This window comes from Natator depressus, chromosome 1, assembly GCF_965152275.1.
Source record: "Natator depressus isolate rNatDep1 chromosome 1, rNatDep2.hap1, whole genome shotgun sequence".
Lineage (NCBI taxonomy): Eukaryota > Metazoa > Chordata > Testudines > Cheloniidae > Natator > Natator depressus.
In genome coordinates, this window is record NC_134234.1 from 158849362 (window position 1) to 158872592 (window position 23231).

The 23231-nt window shown below is 39.6% G+C and overlaps 1 protein-coding gene across 5 annotated transcripts in view; it reads left to right on the plus strand.

The window, feature by feature from the left end:
- Window positions 1-23231, plus strand: part of ERG (ETS transcription factor ERG) — a 201814-nt gene that overhangs the window by 173029 nt on the left and 5554 nt on the right. For 4 of the 5 annotated variants that reach the window (XM_074969955.1, XM_074969948.1, XM_074969968.1 and 1 more), the window contains 6 exons: window positions 86-237; window positions 5639-5842; window positions 6793-6873; window positions 9884-9955; window positions 16701-16769; window positions 18199-18255. In XM_074969955.1, the coding sequence (XP_074826056.1) occupies window positions 86-237; window positions 5639-5842; window positions 6793-6873; window positions 9884-9955; window positions 16701-16769; window positions 18199-18255 (635 nt within the window). The remainder of the gene's footprint in view (window positions 1-85; window positions 238-5638; window positions 5843-6792; window positions 6874-9883; window positions 9956-16700; window positions 16770-18198; window positions 18256-23231) is intronic. The other variant, XM_074969971.1, reaches the window with a different exon arrangement.

A 23231-nucleotide genomic window follows, 5' to 3' on the forward strand; every position in this document is an offset into this window, starting at 1 on the left:
TCTCTCTCATATGCAATTCGAATACTAATAAAAATATTAGTGACGGTGTTATAATAATGTAGGCAAATTCTGATTGTTTTTCTAGGAATTCCCCTGATGACTGCAGTGTGGCAAAAGGAGGGAAGATGGTCAGTGGCTCAGACAATGTCGGGATGAACTATGGAAGCTATATGGAAGAGAAACATGTTCCACCACCAAACATGACAACTAATGAACGAAGAGTGATTGTTCCAGCAGGTTAGAAGCTTTAAAAGACCCCACACACACACTTTTAAGTAGCAAAATCTGTTACTGATATTACTAGGAAATCTGTTAACCTGATAAGATTGAAAGATTACCCAAGTTTTTTTTTATTAAACTAGATAGGCTACATGTAAAAGACAAAGACAGTCTGATAAGAGAGATTAGGAAGAAAGACTACTAAACTCCCAGAATTGTTATGAAGAATGAGTTGAGAAATATAACAATAAAGCCACCTCATCAGCCAATGCTGCCCGCATTTTGGAGGTTTCAGATGCCTCCTGCCTGAGTTGCTTTTCCTAGAAGCCCCTTGCTCTCTCCCAACCATAGAGGCTACAACTGTCACTGATTCTTGTGCAGAATACACAAGAGGAGGAAATGTTCCTTGCACAATTCCGCCCCCCTGCAAGTGACAGAGGCAGTCTGGTCCTAAGCATAATAAAAAGAGGCCCAATTTGCGAAATTAAACAATGTATAAGAATCCATTTGTCTAGATTATTCTCTGTGTTTGAGCAGTGTAATAAATTTTAATAAGCAAACTAACAACTCCCTGCAAGACAATGGCATGGCTGTTACATTCAGTAGCTGGTAGCAACCTTTATTATGGAATTCAGAAGGTAATTGGACAGGGAGGCATTCACTACTTTGTGCCCTGTCTTCTTTGGGTACCTCAAGTGCTGGGAATATGCTTCATATTACAGAATGATCAGCATGCACACGCCCAAACTCAAAACAACAGACAATCATGTTACAATGTAAATATATACACAGGGCATCTGCATCACGTAGACAGAAGAGTATAATTTGCTATTAGTTATTGATCTGCAGAAATGACTTTGTGTGAAACATTCCTGCTGCTACCACATTGCATAATGTTTTTACAGTTATTCAGTTGCTAAGGTCTGCAAGAGTACTAGCTGTGGCTAATTTTGCAAGCTGTAATTACATCAGTTATTTGTCAAGCAACATACACACACACACACACACATATATATACACACACACATTGCACAATCCTCCACATGTATTTAGACAGGGCTTTTTCTGAACTGTAGCAAAGAGATTCTTTCAGTGATAAAGTCTTCTGCAAAATTGGAAACAAGCAGCACTGAACATGATAGCATTCATATGTAACTTTGCAAAATGAACACTTCTCTCAATGGTAGCTCTTGACTTTTCTGATCTTTTAATTACCGTAGGCTTGTAAAGGTGATAAAGATGTCTTTCCTTTTAGCATCTCCCTTGAGATGAATCTAAATGTGAGCTAGGGAGCAAGATGATCATAGTTACAGACAGTTATTTTGTAAACTGTACAAAAAATACTTGGGTGAAGCTCATCTGTCAGACAGCTAGAGGTGTTTTCATTTCTCTTCCACAAGTGCAGTGTACACGATGATGTGGCAAAGCTTAGGAAAATCAGAACACAGGATTTATAACTCACAGTTAAGCTACTGACAAGAGTTCAGAACTCCTATTCAAATTCATCACCAAAAATAAGAAGCATTTCAAAAATTTGTACATATAATAAAATGGTTGGCGAACCTCTGAAGGTTTGGATGTTCACTTCAATTTAAACTGAATTTAACTGATGGACTTCTTGTGTTATCCCAGTCAGGACTGGGCAACTACTGATCCTCTCATCATGAACACTAGTTCTAGCACCCCACACCACCCACGCACCCTTTCCTCCCTCAGTAACCAGACCCACTATCCATGAAGATCATTAAGGTCCCTCAGACTATCATCCATGCCCACTAGGCTGTGGGCTGCCTCACACTTCCCAGTAATCTGAGCATTCTGTCTCGGGCTGCTTCAAAATATAGTAAGAGTCTCTAAAGTTCCCGAGAGCTAAGGGCTTCAGACCTTCAAAGGCTTAAAATGGATGTAGCCTAACTAAACGGGAAGCCCAGGATGCATGGAAGTTGAAGTGAGCAGGTGCACGTAGTCTGAAAGACTTTGAGGAGCACCATAGACCTTTGAGAATGGTTTTGGGGAGCAGAATGGGTTAAGACTGATTAGGAGAGGAAGGGAGGTTTTGAGGTTAAGACACTCACTGCACAGGCATACAGAAGATCAAAGTTCAATTCCCAGCTCTACCATGGGATTAATGTGTGACCTTGGGCAAGTCACATAATCTCTTTCTTCTCAGTTCCCGATCTTTGGGAATAATGTATTTTATATGATCTTTTGTCTGTTTAAATATAAGATCTTCAAGGCAAGAGCTGTCTCTTACTATCTGTACGTAGAGTGCATGGCTTGATGGGACCTAATATTGGTAGAGGCCTCTAGACACTATTATTATACAAATAAATAATGAGGAGAGAGGTCAAGGGCTACGTGCATAGGATTCTGTGGGATGGTAATGGAAGGAGGGAATTCAGAGGGAAGAGTGATGGTAGAGTTGGAGTTAGGGGTTAGAACTGTGTAAGTAACTGATTTTTTCGTTCAGTGGATGAAATGAAAAATTGGAGGAAAAAATCATTTCGTGGCAACTCAAACCAAAAGTTTTAGAAAATTTTGGGGGAATCAAAAAAGTTGAAAGAATTTAATTCTGGTTCATACTAAATATTTTGTTCACCCCAAAGCAACATGTTTTTTCTTTATCTTGATTTTTTAAACTTTTTAAAATTATATAGATCTCATTAAAGTAACAGTCAAAATAAGACGTTTCTCAAATCACAAAGTCAAAGTGTTTCAATATTTTGACTTTTTGGGGGAATTTTATTTTTTGAGGGTTTTTTTCAACTGAAGCAATTTGGCGAATTCAACACAAATTTGCAAAATGTTTCAGTCAACATGCATTTGCAGTTTTTGGTGAAACAACTTTTGTCCACAAATTTTGCTCAGCTCTTTAAAAAAAAAAAAAAAAGGAGGGGGCGGGTCAGGAGAGGAATGGGCAAAGATTTGGAGGAATGGGCAAAGATTTGGACCAGTTCATTTTTTCCCCACAGCCAGATTTGTCAGTATTTGATATAATTAACAAAAACTAGTGCAAGACAGGTTTCAGAATAGCAGCCGTGTTAGTCTGTATCCACAAAAATAAAAGGAGTACTTGTGGCACCTTAGAGACTAACAACTTTATTAGACCATAAGCTTTCGTGAGCTACACTCTCTAAAGTGCAAGACAGGATCTGGTTATCAGCATACAGCAGTACATCACAACATTCTAGGACAGGGCCAGATTAATGAGATTGCAGGCCCAGGGCTAATGTTTTTCTGAAGCCCCGTTTTCGTGAACCCTGTATTAATGAAAACAAAAGCGTACCCAGCTTATGGCAATCAACAAGTCATGTATATTACTGAATAAACATGAAAAGAAAATTGAAGACAATGAACAGGTTACATACTGCCTGGATAAACATAAAAATAGAAAACTTTAAGCGTCAAATTAATTGCTGTAGGTTTAAACTGGCATCTTGTGAGCTTTACGTGATTCAAATTCAGTTTTGAATCCTCAAATGACAGTAAATGAAGTAAATCCCATTCAGCTGACATGATTGCAAGAGCATTAAATTTTGTTTCTACCATAGCTCACCAAAGACAACTTTTCATTCAGACAAAGCTTAGAGAACAATTACTCTGCTTCACAGCTGGCAATGGGTACATTCAAATACAGTCTCAATGCAATGAAAATATTCGGGAAGACATAACTCAGATCTTTGTCATGAAAAAATTTGCTGATTTCAAGAGCACTCTTATCCTGCATGTCACAATATCTTATAAATGCTGAAAATTGATACATTTTGGAAAAAGCTCAAGCTCTAGATCATTTGAGTAAGGGTTGAGCAACCAGTGAGTGCATGTTTTCTTCTCCTCTTCACTTTGTATTTTTAAGGTTAGGAAAAGAATGCTCTATCTAACTGAATCTATGCTAACTTATTAAATAACAGGCCAAATTCTGAAGTCCTTACTCAGTCTTTCCTTAGAAAAAACTGTTCTTGACTTCACTGAGCATTTTGCTTGAGTAAGCAGTATGAACTTCACCAGAAACCTTTGAAAATGATAGTTATTGGCTTCTGTCCTGCAACAGGTGCTGCAAATACAAACACCTGTACCCAGTGGTCCTCTGCATATGGACAGGGGTTCACATCACTATGTGAACAATAGTGTAGGATAATGATGAGACATAACAGGTGAAGATCAGTGATGTGGGAGGACAAGTTAACAGTAAAATAAGTATGTAATAAATAATAAACAGCAGTCCTACCTCACCACCGTACTTTGGACAGCCATTTTTTCTCAGGTCTTCTTTCCCCCTAATAGGCCAAATTCATTTTTTGTATAACTACACTGAAGTTAGTGCATCATGGATTATCATCTTCCAGTTTGACAATAATGTACTTTGTTAATTTAGTATTGGTCCCAATGGTGGCGTGCCCCAGGGGTCGGTCTTGGGGCCAGTTTTGTTTAACATCTTCATTAATGATCTGGATGATGAGATGGATTGCACCCTCAGCAAGTTTGTGGATGACACTAAACTGTGGGGAGAGGTAGATATGCTGGAGGGTAGGGATAGGGTCCAGAGTGACCTAGACAAATTGGAGGATTGGGCCAAAAGAAATCTGATGAGGTTCAACAAGGACAAGTGCAGAGTCCTGCACTTAGGACGGAAGAATCCAATGCACGGCTACAGATTAGAATCCCATGCACTGCTACAGGCTGGGGACCAACAGGCTAAGTGGCAGTTCTGCAGAAAAGGACCTGGGGATTACAGTGGATGAGAAGCTGGATATCAGTCAACAGTGTGCCCTTGTTGCCAAGAAGGCTAACAGCATATTGGGCTCCATTAGTAGGAGCATTGCCAGCAGATCGAGGGAAGTAATTATTTCCCTTTATTTGGCACTGGTGAGGCCACATCTGGAGTATTGCATCCAGTTTTGAGCCCCCAACTACAGAAAGGATGTGGACAAATTGGAGAGAGTCCAGCAGAGGGCAATGGAAATTATTAGGGGGCTGGGGCACATGACTTACGAGGAGAGGCTGAGCGAACTGGGCTTATTTATTCTGCAGAAGAGAAAAGTGAGGGGTGATTTGATAGCAGCTTTCAACTATCTGAATGGGGGTTCCAAAGAGGATGGAGCTAGGCTGTACTCAATGGTGGCAGATGACATAACAAGGAGCAATGGTCTCAAGTTGCAGTGGGGGAGGTCTAGGTTGGATATTAGGAAACACTATTTCACTAGGAGGGTGGTAAAGCACTGGAATGGGTTACCTAGGGAGGTGGTGAAATCTCCATCCTTAGAGGTTTTTAAGGCCCAGCTTGACAAAACCCTGGCTGGGATGATTTAGTGGGAGTTGGTCCTGCTTTGAGCAGGGGATTGGACTAGATGACCTCCTGAGGTCTCTTCCAACCCTAATCTTCTATGATTCTAATTTTATGCTTTGTGAAACCATTCAGATCCTACGTTATGGAGTACAGACCATGTACGTCAGTGGTTGGAATGGGCCGTGAAGGAATATGGTCTTCCAGACGTTGACATCTTGTTGTTCCAGAACATTGATGGGAAGGAACTGTGTAAAATGACCAAAGATGACTTCCAGAGACTCACCCCAAGCTATAATGCAGATATCCTCCTCTCACATCTACACTACCTCAGAGAGAGTAAGACAATTTCCATTCTTTATGATGGTTAGAACAAATCTATCAACAGCATTTCCAGTTGTAGTGCCTTTTCAATTTGGGATTTCAAATCTCCCTATCTCGAATATTACTGCTTCTGAAAATATTATGTAGGGCCTGATCCAAAGCTTATTTAAGTTGATGGAAAGACATCCATTGACTGGAGTGGGCCTTAGATCAGGCTCATTGTGACTACTTTCAGAAATTATCTTAAGAATATCTCCAAATGTCCATATTAGGCAAAAATTAATTTGAAACCCAGCCTGTTCATCCACAATACTGTAGGAAGAAAATCAAAGGGACTTTTGGTGATGATGTTTTTTCTGGTCACGTACTCTTCTTTCCATTTTAGGTTTGAGAACCCTAAATGAGAGTAAAAACATTGATTTATAAAGAAAATTCCAGGCATGATTCTATGAACATATATCATCTGTTCTACTCTGCATAGGTGCATGTAGCTCTCATTTAAATTAATAGGAGTTATGTACATTCATGGAGAAGAGAACAGAATCACCTAAATCTGAAACCAAAGGATTTGTAGCAGATGATAACATTCTAAGGGGGAAGAAGGGAACAGTGAATTACTGATTTGAAGGCTGTAGTTTTGGCATAATTTGCATAATTTAAAACATTAAAATTAGTGAATATGGTTTTAAAAACAAACAAACATTGCAACACCAGTGTGGTGCAGTCTTTTACATACACATACACACACACACACACAATCAGACTGAAATATTATGTATTAATAATATTATTTAAATGAATACCCTAGTTTAAGCTTTAACACACACAGCTCCCCCACAAATAGCAGAACTAAACTGATTGTTACTAGACTTGCTTTAAAACAATCCTATCGGGGGAAAAATGTCTTTAGAAGATAATTCTCAATTTTTTTTCATTTTGGTGTTGCTTTTTGTTTTGTTTTGTAGCTCCTCTTCCACATTTGACTTCAGATGATGTTGATAAGGCCTTACAAAACTCTCCACGGTTAATGCATGCTAGAAACACAGGTAATGCTGGCATCGCTCCCATTCCTATAGGTCATCTTCTAAAAACACAGGATTCCTGTTTGAGTTGCATGCTAAAAAATGGAAATGGTAAATCACCAGGGAGACAGTGTATTCTCCCCTGATATTTGTGTAAGATTCATATTAGCAATTATGGGAGTTTTCTACACACACACTGAACAGAGGCGAGATCATTTAGGACCAGATTCTACAATTGGATCCCTGTGTGCACTTTAACTCTTGTACCCACAGAGGCGCAAGGGTCCACCCACATGCAACAAACTGCACTTAGTCTCTAAGGCTCTGATCTTATCCTATCAGATCCACGCAGGTGGATCCTTTTGCCTGCATGGAGCCCCACTAAAGTCAATGGAGCACTGTCCTGGCTCAGGAGTCCCCCTGCACAGATCAGCTTGCAGTGTTGGTGCCTAAGTCTGGTTTATTTATCCCATGCAGTATATTGTATCAGATATTTAAATTAGGGTTACCATACGTCTGTATTTTCCCAGACATGTCCTGCTTTTTGGTTCTTAAATTGCCGTCCGGGAGGAGTTTTTAAATATCTAAAAACATCCGGGATTTTGCCATTATTATTTTTCCCCAAAGAAGAGTTGATCATTCAAGAAAGAGAGTGAATGTTGATCATTTGAGAAAGAGAGTGAATGTTGATCACTCGAGAGAGTGCCCGCTTTTTCCCCCTAGCTCCCAGCGCTTTCGCCACAAAACAGCTGTTTCGTGCAGCTGGGAGGGAAGGGGGTGGAGGGGGAACGCGGTGTACTCAGGGCCGGGGCGGGGATTTGGGGAAGGGGCCCAATGGGGCAGGGAGGGGGTGGAGTTGGGGCGGGGACTTTGGGGAAGAGGTTGGAATGGGGGCGGGAAGGGGTGGAGTTGGGGCAGGGCCGGGGGAGGCGCAAGCAAACACCCCCCCCACACGTACCCCGTGGAGTGTCCTCTTTTTTGAATGTTCAAATATGGTAACCCTATTTAAATACTATTTTATCACAAAAAGAACTGGATAAGCAGGGATTTTACTTTTCCCCATTTTAGAAGACAATACTGACTATTTTGCTGATGGAGTATTTCCAGTTTTAATTTTTTAATTTAGACTGTACCAATAATAAAATGAAACATGCTAAATTAAAAAGGGTGTTATAACCTCACAAAATGCAAAAGATGTGTGGGATTTTTTTTTAAAGCAAAAATCCCTTTTTACCATGCTAGGCCATTATCCTCTACTACTACTATGCTTGGGCCTTTTGAAAGTCAGGGGGTAGGGAGAAAATGTATTTTATGGACTGCTTTCTGTCCCCAGGTTTTCATGCTGCTTCCCTGAGTCTTGTTCTGTGCTGAAGTCCTACTAAGTGCTGATTCTTCTCTCTGTACAATGCTTTATAGATACGCACATAACCCTCCATCACATACATTGTCTATAATATGGGGCTTCTCACCAAGTCTCAGCAAAGTTTGATCTTATTTAAAATTAAAAAAAAAAAAAGTTACTACTTACCCTCCTATGAGCCACCCAGGACAAGTAGGAGATGAATATGAAACACTCCTTAAAAGTATATTTCTTCTGCAAAATTCTATGATGTTACAAAATTTCACTCAAAATATTTATGAAAAAAATCAGTGGAAGTTTTGTTTTGTTCTGGTAGTTGCATAACAGAGGGTGACACGGAATGCTATATATTGTCATTTGATTAAATACAAGTTTTGAACATCACGTTATCATGCCTGAGGGTATTAGTTACCTACAGTGACCAGAAATAACAACTATTTAAGAAATGGAAAAGCTAATATCAAAAAAGAATGTGAAATATTCTGCAAATTTTCTTTCACTGTCATAATTAGCACTGTTTCCCTGCAAACTTACAGCATAGTTACTCAAACATTAAATGCTCTTTGCTAAGATCAAATGTTTCATATCCAATATATCCTCTATCGAGGGCTGCTAGGTTTGATCCAAAGTCCATTCAAGTCAGTGGGAGCCTCTCCATTCACTTCAATGGACTTTGGAACAGCCCTTAAATTTCATTTTAAAAGTAGATGGATTTGAGGGTCTTTTCCATCTCTATAAGTCACAATCCTAATTTAGCAGTGAACTTCCCCGCACAGTTATCCAGTAGTTTCTCAATGAATCCCTGTTACCTTTTTCTGTGTAATTGCAATGGTGTTGAGATTTCTTAGTTTCTCTGCCCAAAACAAAATAATCTGCATTTACTTCACTGGGATTATTGATACACTGCAGCTACATAGACAGCATTTATGTCCGCAATATCATACAGTATGAAAGAAAAAGAAATAATAATATTTGTTCGGTTTGGTTCTGTTTGTATAAAAATGTGGGATGGGAACTTCAAAGGAGCCTGAGGGGATTAGTGTCCTACTTCTTTTAAAAGTCACATAATCCCCTTAGATTTCTTTCAGATTTCCAACCATGATAACTATAAATCTGTTAGCATGGTTAGAGCTATTTAAATTCCTGAAATAGTCAGACATCGTTTTCTGCATCAAACTGGTTATTTTTACAATGTTTCACTATACACCAAGAATTAATTCTCTGGGAGACTGATCCAAAGCCTATGGAAGTAAATGAAGAGTCCTACTTACTTCCATGGGCTTTGGATCAGGCCCTAGGTTATCTGCTGAAAATATGCACAGGTTAGGGAGATGTACACACTAAATAAAGATAAGGCAAAATAAATTGCACTTCACAACAGCTATGAAACCTGCTGAAATCTGGGGCCAGTTTTTCTAAATTTAAAAAAATATGGACTTAATTCTTTTCTTACTTACCTTGGTTTACACTGGGGTATCTCCACTAATTTGAATGGATTTACACTGATGTAAAGGAGACTAGAATCAGGCCCTATAAACCTCACTCCTGGGTGACAAAACATTTATTCATATGCTTCATTCAAATACATTGACTAGCTGAAACAGAGTTACCAGTGACAGCACTGACTGTGGAAAAAACAGTCCTTATGTGTTTTGTCTCCACTTTTTCCTGCAGGAGGTGCAGCTTTTATTTTCCCAAATACTTCAGTTTATCCAGAAGCAACACAAAGAATTACAACCAGGCCAGGTATGAATGATGATCTTACTATGTGATGCAATCTTGCTCACTCTCACTATCCCTCTCTCTTTCTCTTTCAGAGACTCCTATAAAATAGCACAGTATATAAATGTTGAATAATATATAGCTATAGGTATATATGGTCCCCTGTGTGGGATGAAGTGGGATGGAAGAGCAGCTTAATGAGTCTGTTTTTCCATAGCCATCTATTTTTGAGGCAGTGTGGCCTAGTGGATAGAGCAGTGGGTTGGGACTCAGGAGACCTAGGTTCTATTCCCAGCACTTTCCATTGGCCTGCTGAGTGATCTTGGGCAAGTCACTTCACCTGTCTGTGCCTCAGTTTTCGCATCTGTAAAATGAGGATAATGATACTGAGCTCCTTTGTAAAGTGCTTTGAGATCACCTGGAGTAAGTGCTATGTAAGAGTGTGGTATTAGTATTATTATTTGTTTCTTCTCTCTCTGTTTACTGTTTATTTTTGAGACAAAATAACTAGATGCAAGGGTATAAAAGCATAAAAACAAACAACAAGAGATTCTTTAAGTATATCAGAAGTGGGAAGCCAATGACAGAATATGTGGGTCCGCTAGATCACCAGGGATAAAGGGAACAATGAAGGAAGAAAAGAACAATGCTGAGAAGCTAGAGGATTTCTTCACCGCTGAGGATGTTGGGAAGATACCTAGCCTGGACCTTTGCTTTTCCAATAATAAAGAGGAAGTACTAGCAGGGATTGAGGCAACAGAAGAAAGTTATTAAAAAGCAATACGTCACCAGGTTCAGGTGGTATATATCCAGGAGTACTGAAGAGACTTAAAATTGAAGTGAGTGAGCTGCTAGTGAAGATATGCAATCTCTCACTAAAACAGCTAGTGCACCAGAGGATTGCAGGATAGCAAATGGTGTATGTATATTTTAAAAATGCTCTAGATAGTAATCCAGGAAATTAATCACCACTACATCTTGCACTGGTTGAAATGATAGTTTAAAATTTGAACAACAACTGGTTCTTCTATATCTAATACTTTATTGATATGTTCAATAAGTCTAATAAAACAGCGAGGCATGATTTTCCTTGCAGAAATTGTGCCGGTTAGACCCTATTATATTATGATCTTCTAGGTTTTTCTAGAAGGTTTTTCCTAGAAGTTCATAATATAATAGGGTCTAACCGGCACAATTTCTGCAAGGAAAATCATGCCTCGCTGTTGTATTAGACTTCTTTGAACATACCAATAAAGTATTAGGCATTGAAGAATCAGTTGACATAATTTATTTAGACTTTCAAAAGGACTTTGACAAAGCGCCTCAGAAGAGGTTACTAAAGAAATTGAGTAGTAATGGGATGAGTGGCAAAATATTGTCATGGATCAAAAACTGGCTAAGACATAATACTAAAAATAGGAACAAATAATCAACTCTTATCGTGACAAGAGGTTAACAGTAGGCGCCTCACAATACAGTTAGGATGACTGATGTTTAATGATCTGGAAAAGGATGGTGACAAAATCTGTGACAAAAGTGAAGAAGCAAAATTTGCAAATGGCACAAAATTATTTAGATTAGTTAAATCCAGAGAGAACTGTGAGGAACTTCAGCGGGAATTAACCAAGCTAAGTGAATGGGCAATACAATGGCTGATGAAAGTGAATGTTGATAAATGCAATATAATGCAAATTGGAGGGGAAAAGTTGAACTATTCGTATACCTTACTGAGTTCTAAATTAACCTTATTAATTCAGGAAAAGGGACCTGGGCATCACTATGGATTGCTTAATGAAGACCTCTGCTCAGTGTACAACTGCTGTCAAAAAAACTAACAAAATGTTAAGCTGCATAAGGAACAGGGTGGAGAATGATATGGAAAAGATTATTGTGCCACTATATAAATCAACAGTGCAGCCTCATTTGGAACGTTGTGTTCAGTACTCGTCACCCCATCTCCAGAATTATATTTGCAGAATTAGAGGGCATTCAGAGAGAAGTGATGAGAATGATTAAAACCCTGGAAAAGCTCTCCTCTGGTGAGCAATTGGTGAATCAGGGATTTTTTACCTTAGATAAGAGATGACCAATGAGAGGTACATGATAAAATTATTACAAAATAATGAGAGGCTTAGAAAAGGTGGATTGGGAACTTCTATTTTCCGTGTGTCTCAATACAAGAATGAGAGGACATTCAATGAAATCAAGAGGAAGCAAATTCAAAACTGATAAAAGGAAATACTTTTTCACACAACACATCAGTAGACTTTGGACCTCATTGTCATGGGATGTTGTTGAAGTGCAGAGCTTAGCAAGATCTAAAGAGAGATTGGACATTTATATGGATAACAAGAATATTCAGTTGGAGTAGTAATTACCAACACAAATTTATATCAGATATGAAACCTGATCCTTCAGAGCTCTCAATAATCTCTAACTAATCCTATCTCTAGTAGGAAGATTACCCCAAATCTGCTTACTGTGTGGAGTCTTCAATCTTCCTCTGAATAGTTGGAAACAGGATAGCAGACTAGGTGGAACACAGGACTTTTCCAGTATGACAATTCCTATGTACCTATCCTTAGCGCATGCTCCTCTGGATGGTTCATTCATAATTTTTGTTTTAATACAGAAGAATCAAATATAATTTCCTTACATAAAATTAAAGTAATTTCTTATATATGTATTTCCTTTCTATCTCTATTTTTATTAGTTATTTGTTGTTCATTCTGTGAATCAAGAATTTTGATAAAGGTATGTTTAAAATGTGATCAAATACATTAATATGATCCCTGAAACAACACATACAAGAGTTGTACAATAAAATTTTATTATGCCCACTGTCATGTGACCCCCTCCTCCCATGATACACCTCAGGGCTTGGTCAGAAAGGAAACCACATTGCTTCTAGCCAGGGTGTCCAGGAGAGAACTAAAGCTCCCATGAGGCTATGCAACACCAAAGGGAGATGCAGTATAATGTTGAACTGATTCAAAATGAAATGTTTTGGGTCAGTTCAACCAACCAAAATATTTCAGTCTGGGTCCAGCTGACCTAAAATGTAAGATTTAATTTTGATTTTCCCAACAGAAAATAAAAACAATTAAGTAAAATCTGGGTACAAGGGTTCCTGGGTACAGGTGTTTTCTTAGTTTCTTTGTTTTCTTTCAGCAGAAAATTCCTGATAACTGTAGTTTTCAGACAAGGTCCAAATCTCAACTAGAATTGACACAGCCTAACTTTTACAGGGAAGCTATTCCATAACTAAATGCTCTTTTGCTAATAACAGGAGTAGCTATGATTGTCCTCGAGGCAGTCATTGATTACAAGTAAAAGGAAAAAGAGGCATAGAGGATGCTAAAGTAAAAATGCATTAGCCAAACATTGGGAAGCAATTCCAGAGAGTGAATCAAAATTAAACAATTACCATTGTTAAATGAATATAATGGAGAATAGGAAGTGAGTGAAGTTCCTGAAGAATTAGAAAGGCAAAGTCATATTTCTTCAGCTGTCCTGACAATAGAATACCAGGAATTTTTTGCAAGTTAAAAGTGATACACTGTAGTAGCTCAGGAAGGACTAATATGGGATTACCTAAATGTCTCATCAAATGAGAGTGAATTACAAGATCTGTTCTAGATAAGGACATACTGTACCAATTTCTCATGAGTAAAAACAGACCTGCTTATCTATGATAGCAATATGTTTAACAAAATACAAATCATTGTCCAAATAAACTCCCAGATCCTGAACTAAGAATGAAGTCTTAATTTTGTTGCTGTTTCAACTAGGGCTGAGAGCTGGATCTTCCCTTTAAAAGAGGGCGTAGTCACACAACTGTATGATGATGTGTTTTGCCTTTTGACTCAAGAGTTTTCTCACAGTACTAAATTTATACTTCTTAATGAATTTCAGGTATGTGGTATTTTAAAAATAAAATCCTAACAACTAGCACTAGTATGCAAATGCACAAGTGCCATGCAACTGCCCTTAATATACAGTTACACAAGAGTTTACAATCTGAGCCCCCCTTCCCATCCCTCTCAAAAAAACAAATGAAGAATGGGAAGGAGTGCAGACTGGCTGGTGACAGGCATATATCTCATCAGTATCATGTTGTTCTTTTCTACCTTTGTGGGAGAGTGAAGGGTTAGGAAAAATTGGAATTACCGACATGTGCACCTGACATCACCCTTTTCCCCCCTTTGCTTGTATATTGTGTCCTACTCCCCCTCCCTTTGGGCTAGATTCTTGGCCCAGCTCAAGATGTTGCACACACTGGTCACAACCCCCAAGCTGGGAATACCACAGCATGGAAGGGTTTTCATCAGGTGCAGCATAGCCAGCTTGTGCACCTCCCACCATGCACTCTGACAGTCCTCAGCTGGCTTATGATCCATTGTGGACCATAGCCACCTAGTGCTTGTTTAGAGTAGCCCCCAGGCTGTTCTAATTGTCATCCAGAGCTGGGCAGAGGATCGGGATCAGCTCCTTGACAGCACACCCTCTGTTTCTGCTGTGTGCAGTAGAAACTGCACACAGCACACAATTTGACCCTTCGTCTGTCTTCGTTTTCCTTTTAGATGGTAAGTTCTCCAGGGAGAAGACTATCTCTAACTATATGCTTTAATGGTACTGAGCACAATTGGATCCCAATTTGATTGGGGCTTCTGGGTGCGACTATACTATAATAAATAATTATAATAGTACCGTATACAGTTACTCAGATCAGGGATAAATACCTATACAGTTAGCGCTATTTTGTCCAATTCTCCATGTTTCCACAAGAGAAGAATGTGGTATAAAAGTAGAAAAATCAAGGATAAAAAGGCACAGTTACTTAAAATATAATACAGAACAAAAAGTGTGTATTCCAGCAAAAACGAAATTTTGAGAGTGTAAGATTCCATCAGACCACAGCGATGGCAATGCCAGTTATACACGCAAGCCAAACAGACTAAATAAATTAAAGGCAATTTGGTTGTGAATTACACATTACACTTTGTTTCCATTCCATTCTCTCTCCAGTAGTGTCTGAAAATGGGTAGATATACAAAAGCCACACTCAGAGTCAAACTGCCTTCTCAACTGGGTTCACAACTTCCTACCTGATTTCATTTTTAAAGACTGTCAAACAACCTTTCTAAAAGAAAGCTAAGACACTATTAAGAATCTACCATCCATTCAAAGGAGTCTATGCTTCTACCTTAATACAGCACTGATTTGGCAACAGGTGTATTTTATTCCCTTTCTTGAGATCTCAAAGGAGGCCCAAAATTAGTATATTGTGTATATTATAGCTACTGGAGCAGTGCAAAAAGAGGCTCCACATGGCCCAGACTAAGGTTGAAATTACAGAAAGGGGAGGACGAGGGACCACTCCCTTCATCCCCAAGCTAGCCAATGAGTGGTTGGACACTCCTGTGTCCCCTCATTGTGTGTTCTCCACCCCCGTTCAACTGGGGCTGTCCCAATCACTGCCGGCTCATTGTTTCCCACCCTCTGAAGCGGTTGGGTGGCATTGCACTCTGAGGGTTACAGACACATGAGCCGTCATTGTCATGTTAACTTGTAGGGTGTTTCAGTTTCTTTTAGCAACTATTTGAAATTGTTTTTATGGGAATGGCAATGAGGAATGCTCAAGTATAAGCCATCAGCTAACTGTTAGCCAGAAAGAGGTGGGTTTTGTGAATGGTTCTGAAAAAGGAGAGTGAGAGAGGCTGTATCAAGTGTAAGAATAAAAGAAGGATCCATAGGTGGGAGAACAAAAGGCAAATGAAAGCAGCGGAGTTAACAGAGTAAAGGGCACATGCAAAGTGAAAAGTAGCAGATAAGGGCAGAGATGTAGGGTATAGCAGAGGTACAGGATATTTAGTACAGCCTCACTGGGTTCAAAGGATATCAGGACTAGTGATTGCCTCAGCTACAGAGCAGATCCTTCCAAATGCTCTGTGATAATAAGAATAAATAATTTATTTATTAAAAAGTTACATAACATTAAATAAAAGAAAATGAAGGTTATCAAAAGTCTTAGTAGTAACTTAGTGGAACATCATAATAACAAAACCAGTACTATACTGTCCCCACTAATATCCCCACTGGATGGGACCATACGTAGCTCTCAAGCCTTCCACATCTCGAGGAGTGACAGCAGCAGACTAACAAGGCAGTAAAAAGACCAAAGTCCATTTTCTTAAAACAATGAATTGTAGAAGAGACTTTCATCTGACGCACTGTGATGGGAGATCTTACCCAAGTAACTGACACTTACTCCTGCCTCCAACCTCCATGGATCCTTGAACCCACTCCAGTCAGCCAGGCTCTAGTGTGAGCTGTCAAAGTGCCTGCTCAGTCCCCCCGCCTACATCCCAGTGGAAGTGTGTTGGTGGGGGGGATGGGGGGAGGAGATACGGGGAGATTAAAGGCAAGAGCAGAGTTGTGGAGACGCTTGAAGGTGAGGACAATAAATTTGAATGTGAGGTGGAAGGAGACAAGAAGCCAGAGAAGAGACATTGCTACAGCAGTGGGGAGGGTGAAGATTTTTTTTGCAGTGGTGTGTTGAGTAGACTGCAGAGGAGAAAGGAAAGAGGCAGGTAGTTAGGGAGGCCAGGGTGCAGCTGTCAGGGTGAGAGATGACTAAAAGGACCAGGGGCTTGGCAATGGGGATCCTTCTCATTTCAGTAACCTTCCCATGTCCAGTGATTTAGCCACTAAGAATGTGTCACACTTTATGCCGTATATATTTGAGACAGTTTATTTTTCTCTACAGATTTATCGTATGAACAAGCCAGAAGGTCAGCATGGACAAGTCATAGTCACCCTGCTCCTCAATCAAAAGGTAAGCACCTGCTTACTTTCCAGCATGGGGGCCCAATTCATGTCAGGTGTATCTCCTCTGGAAATGGAATTCAAACTTGAGCACCTATGTTATGCCACAGAATTCTGCATTTGGGTATTCAAACTATTATTTGGTGTCTGAAACTGGTACTTGGGTATCAAAGGACTGGTCTGAGAATTAAAATAAGGATTTGGGTGTTTTAAACTTAGGCACCCAAATTTGAAAATCTGCCTACAATAGGCCTATTTTTGATATAGCTCACTCAAAGAAAGAAAAGTAACAAGAGTTTGGATCAATGTAAAATCCTTAGCTCTACCAATAAATCAAACAGAGATATAGAGCAGAAGCACTGTAGACTCTGCAGAAAAAATAGGTTAATACTTACTGAGTGGTTGAAATGTTTCAAAAGTGATTTGAGTATTCCTTCTAAAGTTTGTTCTTTAAGGTTTTAGGTCCTATTTTCTCTTCTATGACTGCATGCAGAGAGGAGTTGTGGGTGGGAGGACCTTTGCCTCTGTGGTATGGTCCCCTTCCCTTTCTACTGCAAGAAAGCTCCTTCATGGGGACTATCTGGGATTCTAGCTCCACGAAGTTGGAGGAAGCAGGCCACAGTTAGACTTCTCTGGATTCTCCCCATCCCAACTTGCAGGAGAACATAGTGCAAGCCCCTTATCACCAGTGGATGCCATGAGATCCACAAAGAAAAACTGATCAAAACACTAGCTTCTTCTACTGGGGGAGAGGAAAACCACACTCACACCCCTCCTCTACCACAATGGAAGAATTCAGAAGAAACACTATCTGTAAATCATTAGAACTCATAGATTTTCTTCTCCCCTGCATGGGTTAGTCACATATAAGGAAGAACAGAGCCCTTTCTTTGCAAGTTATACAGTATATGCTCCTTCCAAAAAGTAACTTTACATGTACGTTATTTAGGAGAAATTCATTGTTTCTTTTCCACCCTACATCAGTATCTCTGACAGAAACCAACAGATATATGTAGTGTTGGAAAAGGTCAAACAGTGACAGAACTTGCCTTAAGCTGAAGACTTTCTGCTTTAGAATTTCTCATATTTGATACTGTCTTAGCAGACAAGTGCAATAAATATGTGAATATTATGCGAGATGTAATTATCAGTAACAACTATGTACTGATTGTAGGGCCCAAACCTGCTCTTATTGAAGTCGCAGGCATGTTGGCATTTATTTTAATAGGAGCATGATCAGGTCAGATCAGTTTATTTTGATAAAGGCATATCAGGGCAAATCTCATAGTTGACATCACCAAGTGCTGAGCTGTTGAAGTCCAGTGAGTTGTCTCTACTTATGCCAGTGATGACTTTGGCCCATTCAATGTAAGACAGTTTTGGTGACTGATTTTCAAATTAGAAAAAATAGATAAATGTATAAATTTTTCTATTTTCAGTTACCCAACCATCATCATCAACAGTGCCCAAAACAGAAGACCAGCGACCTCAGTTAGGTGTGTGTAACTTTATTTAAGTTGGATATGGGTTAAATGGAATATATTAAAAGTGATCTGAAGTGCACTGTAGTCTGCCAACAAATAGCCAACTGCGAGAGCAGACGCAAACAATTAGCAGAGAAGCCCTCATAGTGGCTGAGCTCATTGTAGCATCCTGCCTGGTGGCTGAATTGTGTATTCGTGTCTTGTGTATACAGTTAACTCAAACTGAGACCCCCATGACCTACAAATCAAAGATTCAAGAATACAAATTAACAATTTGCTGGAAAGTTGGATGTGGTGGACCTCCAACTTGCCAACATGCTGTCACAGCTCATTGTGACTTCCTTTTAGTAATTCTTACAAGGGTCTTGTTGCCTTTAAGGGGATCAATGAACTATTAAGCAAAGCACACATATTCAGTTCAAGTACAAAAATGTGGAATCTAAGGATTTCAAAGAATTCTGTTCATAATGGCTGATTGGAGTATTAGCATCAGAAAAATGTACAGAAGTGAAGATTTCAATATCTAGGAGAAATATAGATAGAACTGGAATTCCTCATATAATCCTACTAGAGTTTGAAATCCTGGACTACTGAAACACGGGGCTGAAAGTTGGAAGGATTTCCATTCTGTTGGGTAACCATCAGGAGAAAGTATCAATTTTATCAGATTATGTTCAAGTAATCTTGAAAGGCAGAAGAGTTTTGTGGCTGGCAAGCAATTAGTTCGTTATATGGGACAGAAACCCATAGTATTAAGTTAGATTGTCCCTTGAATGAGAAAGTACATCACAAAAGCAGTAATGGCTTTTACTAATGGCAAAATGATAGAAATGGGAGATGAAGTACACCTGCAGAATAATCTGGATTCAGATGGACACGGATTCTATGTTTTTGAAATGGACTTTTCATTATTCTGGATTTTGTTATAGCTAAATAAGAATATGTGCATGACTGCATTCCATTAGCTTGAACTGTTTATATGTATGTGGTTTGAGAAGTATTATTATTGCTGTTTGTCAAAATAGCATTTTTTAGTTTAATATAATTGTGCCTCCAAAGGCTTTCAAGAAATATATTGGTAATTTATGTAAACTTTTTGAGAACATTTAATTGCTGTGTATGCGCTATGATTAGTATTTTACATTTATAAAGAACACAATCTGAGTATTCTCTTGGCTGTAAAACTGGAAGCCAACTGAGAGCAGCTGTCAAGTGGTCAGAGAACTCAGGGCCTTGAGAAAGACTTGAAGCTCTTCTACTGCCCTCTAGTTTTGGCTTTGATATTTGTGGAACAGAATCCCTTTTCTGTTTGTTTCTTGATTTGAGCTGGGATTTTCAAAGGCGCCTAAAGGAATTCCATGCAAGAGCCATTGAAATGCTATGGGAGCTGGGTGCCTAACTCCCTTTGGCTTCTTTGAAAATCCCACCCATGGGTCTTATATAGGATATTCCTTAATGGATCAAATTTTCATAGGCGATTCAACCCAACCTCCATTGCATGCAGTCAGCTATGTACTTGAAAAGCACTTAGTGGGTGCTATTTTTGTAAATTAAAGGTTTTGCTTTGCATTCATAAATTCTGCTATTTGTTTATTCAAAAATAGTGCACAAAAACGAGTGATGTGAAACAAACTAGGTCACACAGAAATAGAGGCCACAGCCCATTAGAGCAGAATCTGTCACTTTGTTATACGTAGTGTGGGACATGGATCACATGCAGGTTTAAACTAGTATAAATATTGTTACACTATCTGAAATGGCTCAGAACTGAGAGTGCCAATCTCAAGTCAGACTGTCAGAAAACAGGGCAGACACCCCAAACTGATGGTATATTCTATAATAGATTTCACCAAGACAGTAACAAATGTGCATTCCTATATTACTATATTAGTCTTACCATAGAGTCACAAACAGTTCTCTGAGGCTCTCCAGTGCATCTTGCCACCCAGACAAACTAGATTTTATGATACTGGTCATGTTATGCCAAATACCACATCACATTAGGTTACTCCCAACCCCAAAGGGCCAGTCATTTAGCCCAGGTCAAATTGGCAGTCTGGATCTCACCAAAGACAATGCTGAAGCCAATTTCTCTAGTAAACCAACTAAAGATTTATTAGCTAAGAAAAGAAATGAGAGTAATTGAGAGGTTAAAGCAGATAAAATTTATTAACCAGTAAGTCAAAGCTTGTAAGTCCAAAATGTTAAGAGAGTTGTAGTAATTTGCTAGATTTCCAAAAGTTCCTCGGAGTTGCCCAGTGTAATTCTGGGCATCTCTGTCCACTTGTTAAGTATTCCACCCTGTTAGAATCCAAAACAGTTCAGAGATGCAGGATCATTCCCTTAAACCAGTATTTATAGATCTTGCACCCAGAAGACAAATTGACAGGTGTCTTCACCCATGTGGGTCCTTCCTTAGAGGAAGAATAAATAATGCAGACAGTCTGTGAATTCCCATTGTTACTTAATGGCCCTGGCTTTGAAGTGAACAAGCTTCTTCATTTACATCCATTAAGTCCTTCATTAACAAATGCAATGTTTCTTTGAGGAGCAACAGCAAATAACATTCTTTCATTAGTTTTCATGAGGTTCACGTCAAACATTTGGCATCGACACACACTTACATCTAAGTTTATCTAATTATAGGGGACACATGAGATATACGTTATGTAATAGCCAAGAACTGGTTATAGATAAGTGAAGACAATAACATTGGCATTTCACTGGTTTTCATTAATTTAAAGCAAATGTAATTACCGTGGCATATGCTATGTAAATGTAAGTGATAACAACCCCCTTTGTTCTATTCTAACAAGTGAATTGGCCTATGCCTAGTAGCCCACATAACATTTCTTTGAGAGTCACACAAAAGTGAATTGGCCTATGGCTCTGATCTGAGCTGGCAACTTCTAGACAGCATCACATCTATTATTCTCACAGCAAAATGACTGACCAAGTATTGTTATCTTATGAGCTACAATTGGCTAATCACACAGTAAAAGCATCCTGATTGGTTAATGATTAAACCACAGAGTGTGTTAATATCATGTGCTGCAGAGAGCCGCAGGAGACATATTAAAGAGCCACTTGCAGCTTGCAAAGTCTGAGTGTCACTGATATAAAGTAAGGAAGGATGGGAAGGGGGCAACTCCTCCTTTTCTGCTAAATCTAGAAGGGCACTCGCCCTCCTCTCCTTGCTTTGGATAAGCAGCACTCCCTCAACAGCTCTTCCTTCTCCTTGGCTGGTGCCTTCCTATTTCAGTGTACTTTAACTACTGGACTTGGACAGGGAGATCTCATGTGATACCACACAGTTTGCAGGTCCTTAGGGTAGACTGAGCATTTGTGTATGTATCTGTGACAGTTACATGTGCAAAGAGGTGTGCATGCATATTTGTGTGCACTCAATCCAGACAATGTTTTGTAAATCTGGTCCTTTGTTTTGCCATTTTGAACTTATTCTAAAAACACTTTTCATTAAAATGAACTCAGAACACAAGAAAACAACAAGGAGTCTGGTGGCACCTTGAAGACTAACAGATTTATTTGGGCATAAGCTTTCATGGGTAAAACACCACTTCTTCAGATACATGGACTGAAAATTACAAATGCAGGCATTATATAATGACACATGAAGAGAAGGGAGTTACCTCACAGTGGAGAACCAGTGCTGACAGGGCCAATTCGATCAGGGTGGATGTAGTCCACTCCCAATAACAGATGAGGAGGTGTCAATTCCAGGAGAGGCAAAGATGCTTTTGTAATGAGCCAGCCACTCCCAGTCCCTATTCAAGTCCAAATTAATGGTGTTAAATTTGCAAATGAATTGTAGTTCTGCTGTTTCTCTTTGAAGTCTGTTTCTGAAGTTTTTTTGTTCAAGTTATAGCTACTTTCAAATCTGTTAGAGAATGTCCAGGAAGACTGAAGTGTTCTCCTACTGGCTTTTGTATGTTACCTTTCCTGATGTCCGATTTGTGTCCATTTATTCTTTTATGTAGGGACTGTCCGGTTTGGCCAATGTACATGGCAGAGGGGCATTGCTGGCACATGATGGCATGTATCACATTCGTAGACGTGCAGGTGAATGAGCCTCTGCTGGTGTGGCTGATGTGGTTGGGTCCTCTGACGGTGTCGCTAGAGTAGATATGAGGACAGAGTAGGCAACGAGGTTTGCTACAGGGATTGGTTCCTGAGTTAGTGTTTCTGTGATGTGGTGTATAGGTGCTGGTGAGTATTTGCTTCAGGTTGGGGGGCTGTCTGTAAGCGAGGACTGGCCTGCCTCCCAAGGTCTGTGAGAATGAGGGATCGTTTTCCAGGATAAGTTGTAGATCGTTGATAATGTGCTGGAGAGGTTTTAGCTGGGGGCTGTTCGGGATGGCCAGTGGTGTTCTGTTGTTTTCCTTGTTGGGCCTGTCCTGTAATAGGCGATTTCTGGGTACCTGTCTCGCTCTGTCAATCTGTTTCCTCACTTCCCCAGGTGGGTATTGTAGGTTTAATAATGATTGATAAAGATCTTGTTTGTCTCTGTCTGAGGGATTGGAGCAAATTCGGTTGTATCTTAGGGCATGGATGTAGACAATGGATCTGGTGATGTGTCCTGGATGGAAACTGGAGGCATGTAGGTAAGTATAGTGGTCAGTAGGTTTCCAGTATAGGGTGGTGTTTATGTGACCATCACATCACTTTTAGCACTGTAGTGTCCAGGAAGTGGATCTCTTGTGTGGACTGGCCCAGGCTGAGGTTGATGGTGGGGTGGAAATTGTTGAAACCCAGGTGGAATTCTTCAAGGGCCTCCTTCCTGTGCATCCATATGATGAAGATGTCATCAATGTAGCGCAAGTAGAGGAGGGGTGCTAGGGGACGAGAGCTGAAGAAGCGTTGTTCTAAGTCAGTCATAAAAATGTTGGCATACTGTGGGGCCATGCTGGTACCCATAGCAGTGCCACTGACTTGAAGGTATAAGTCATTCCCAAATCTGAAATGGTTGT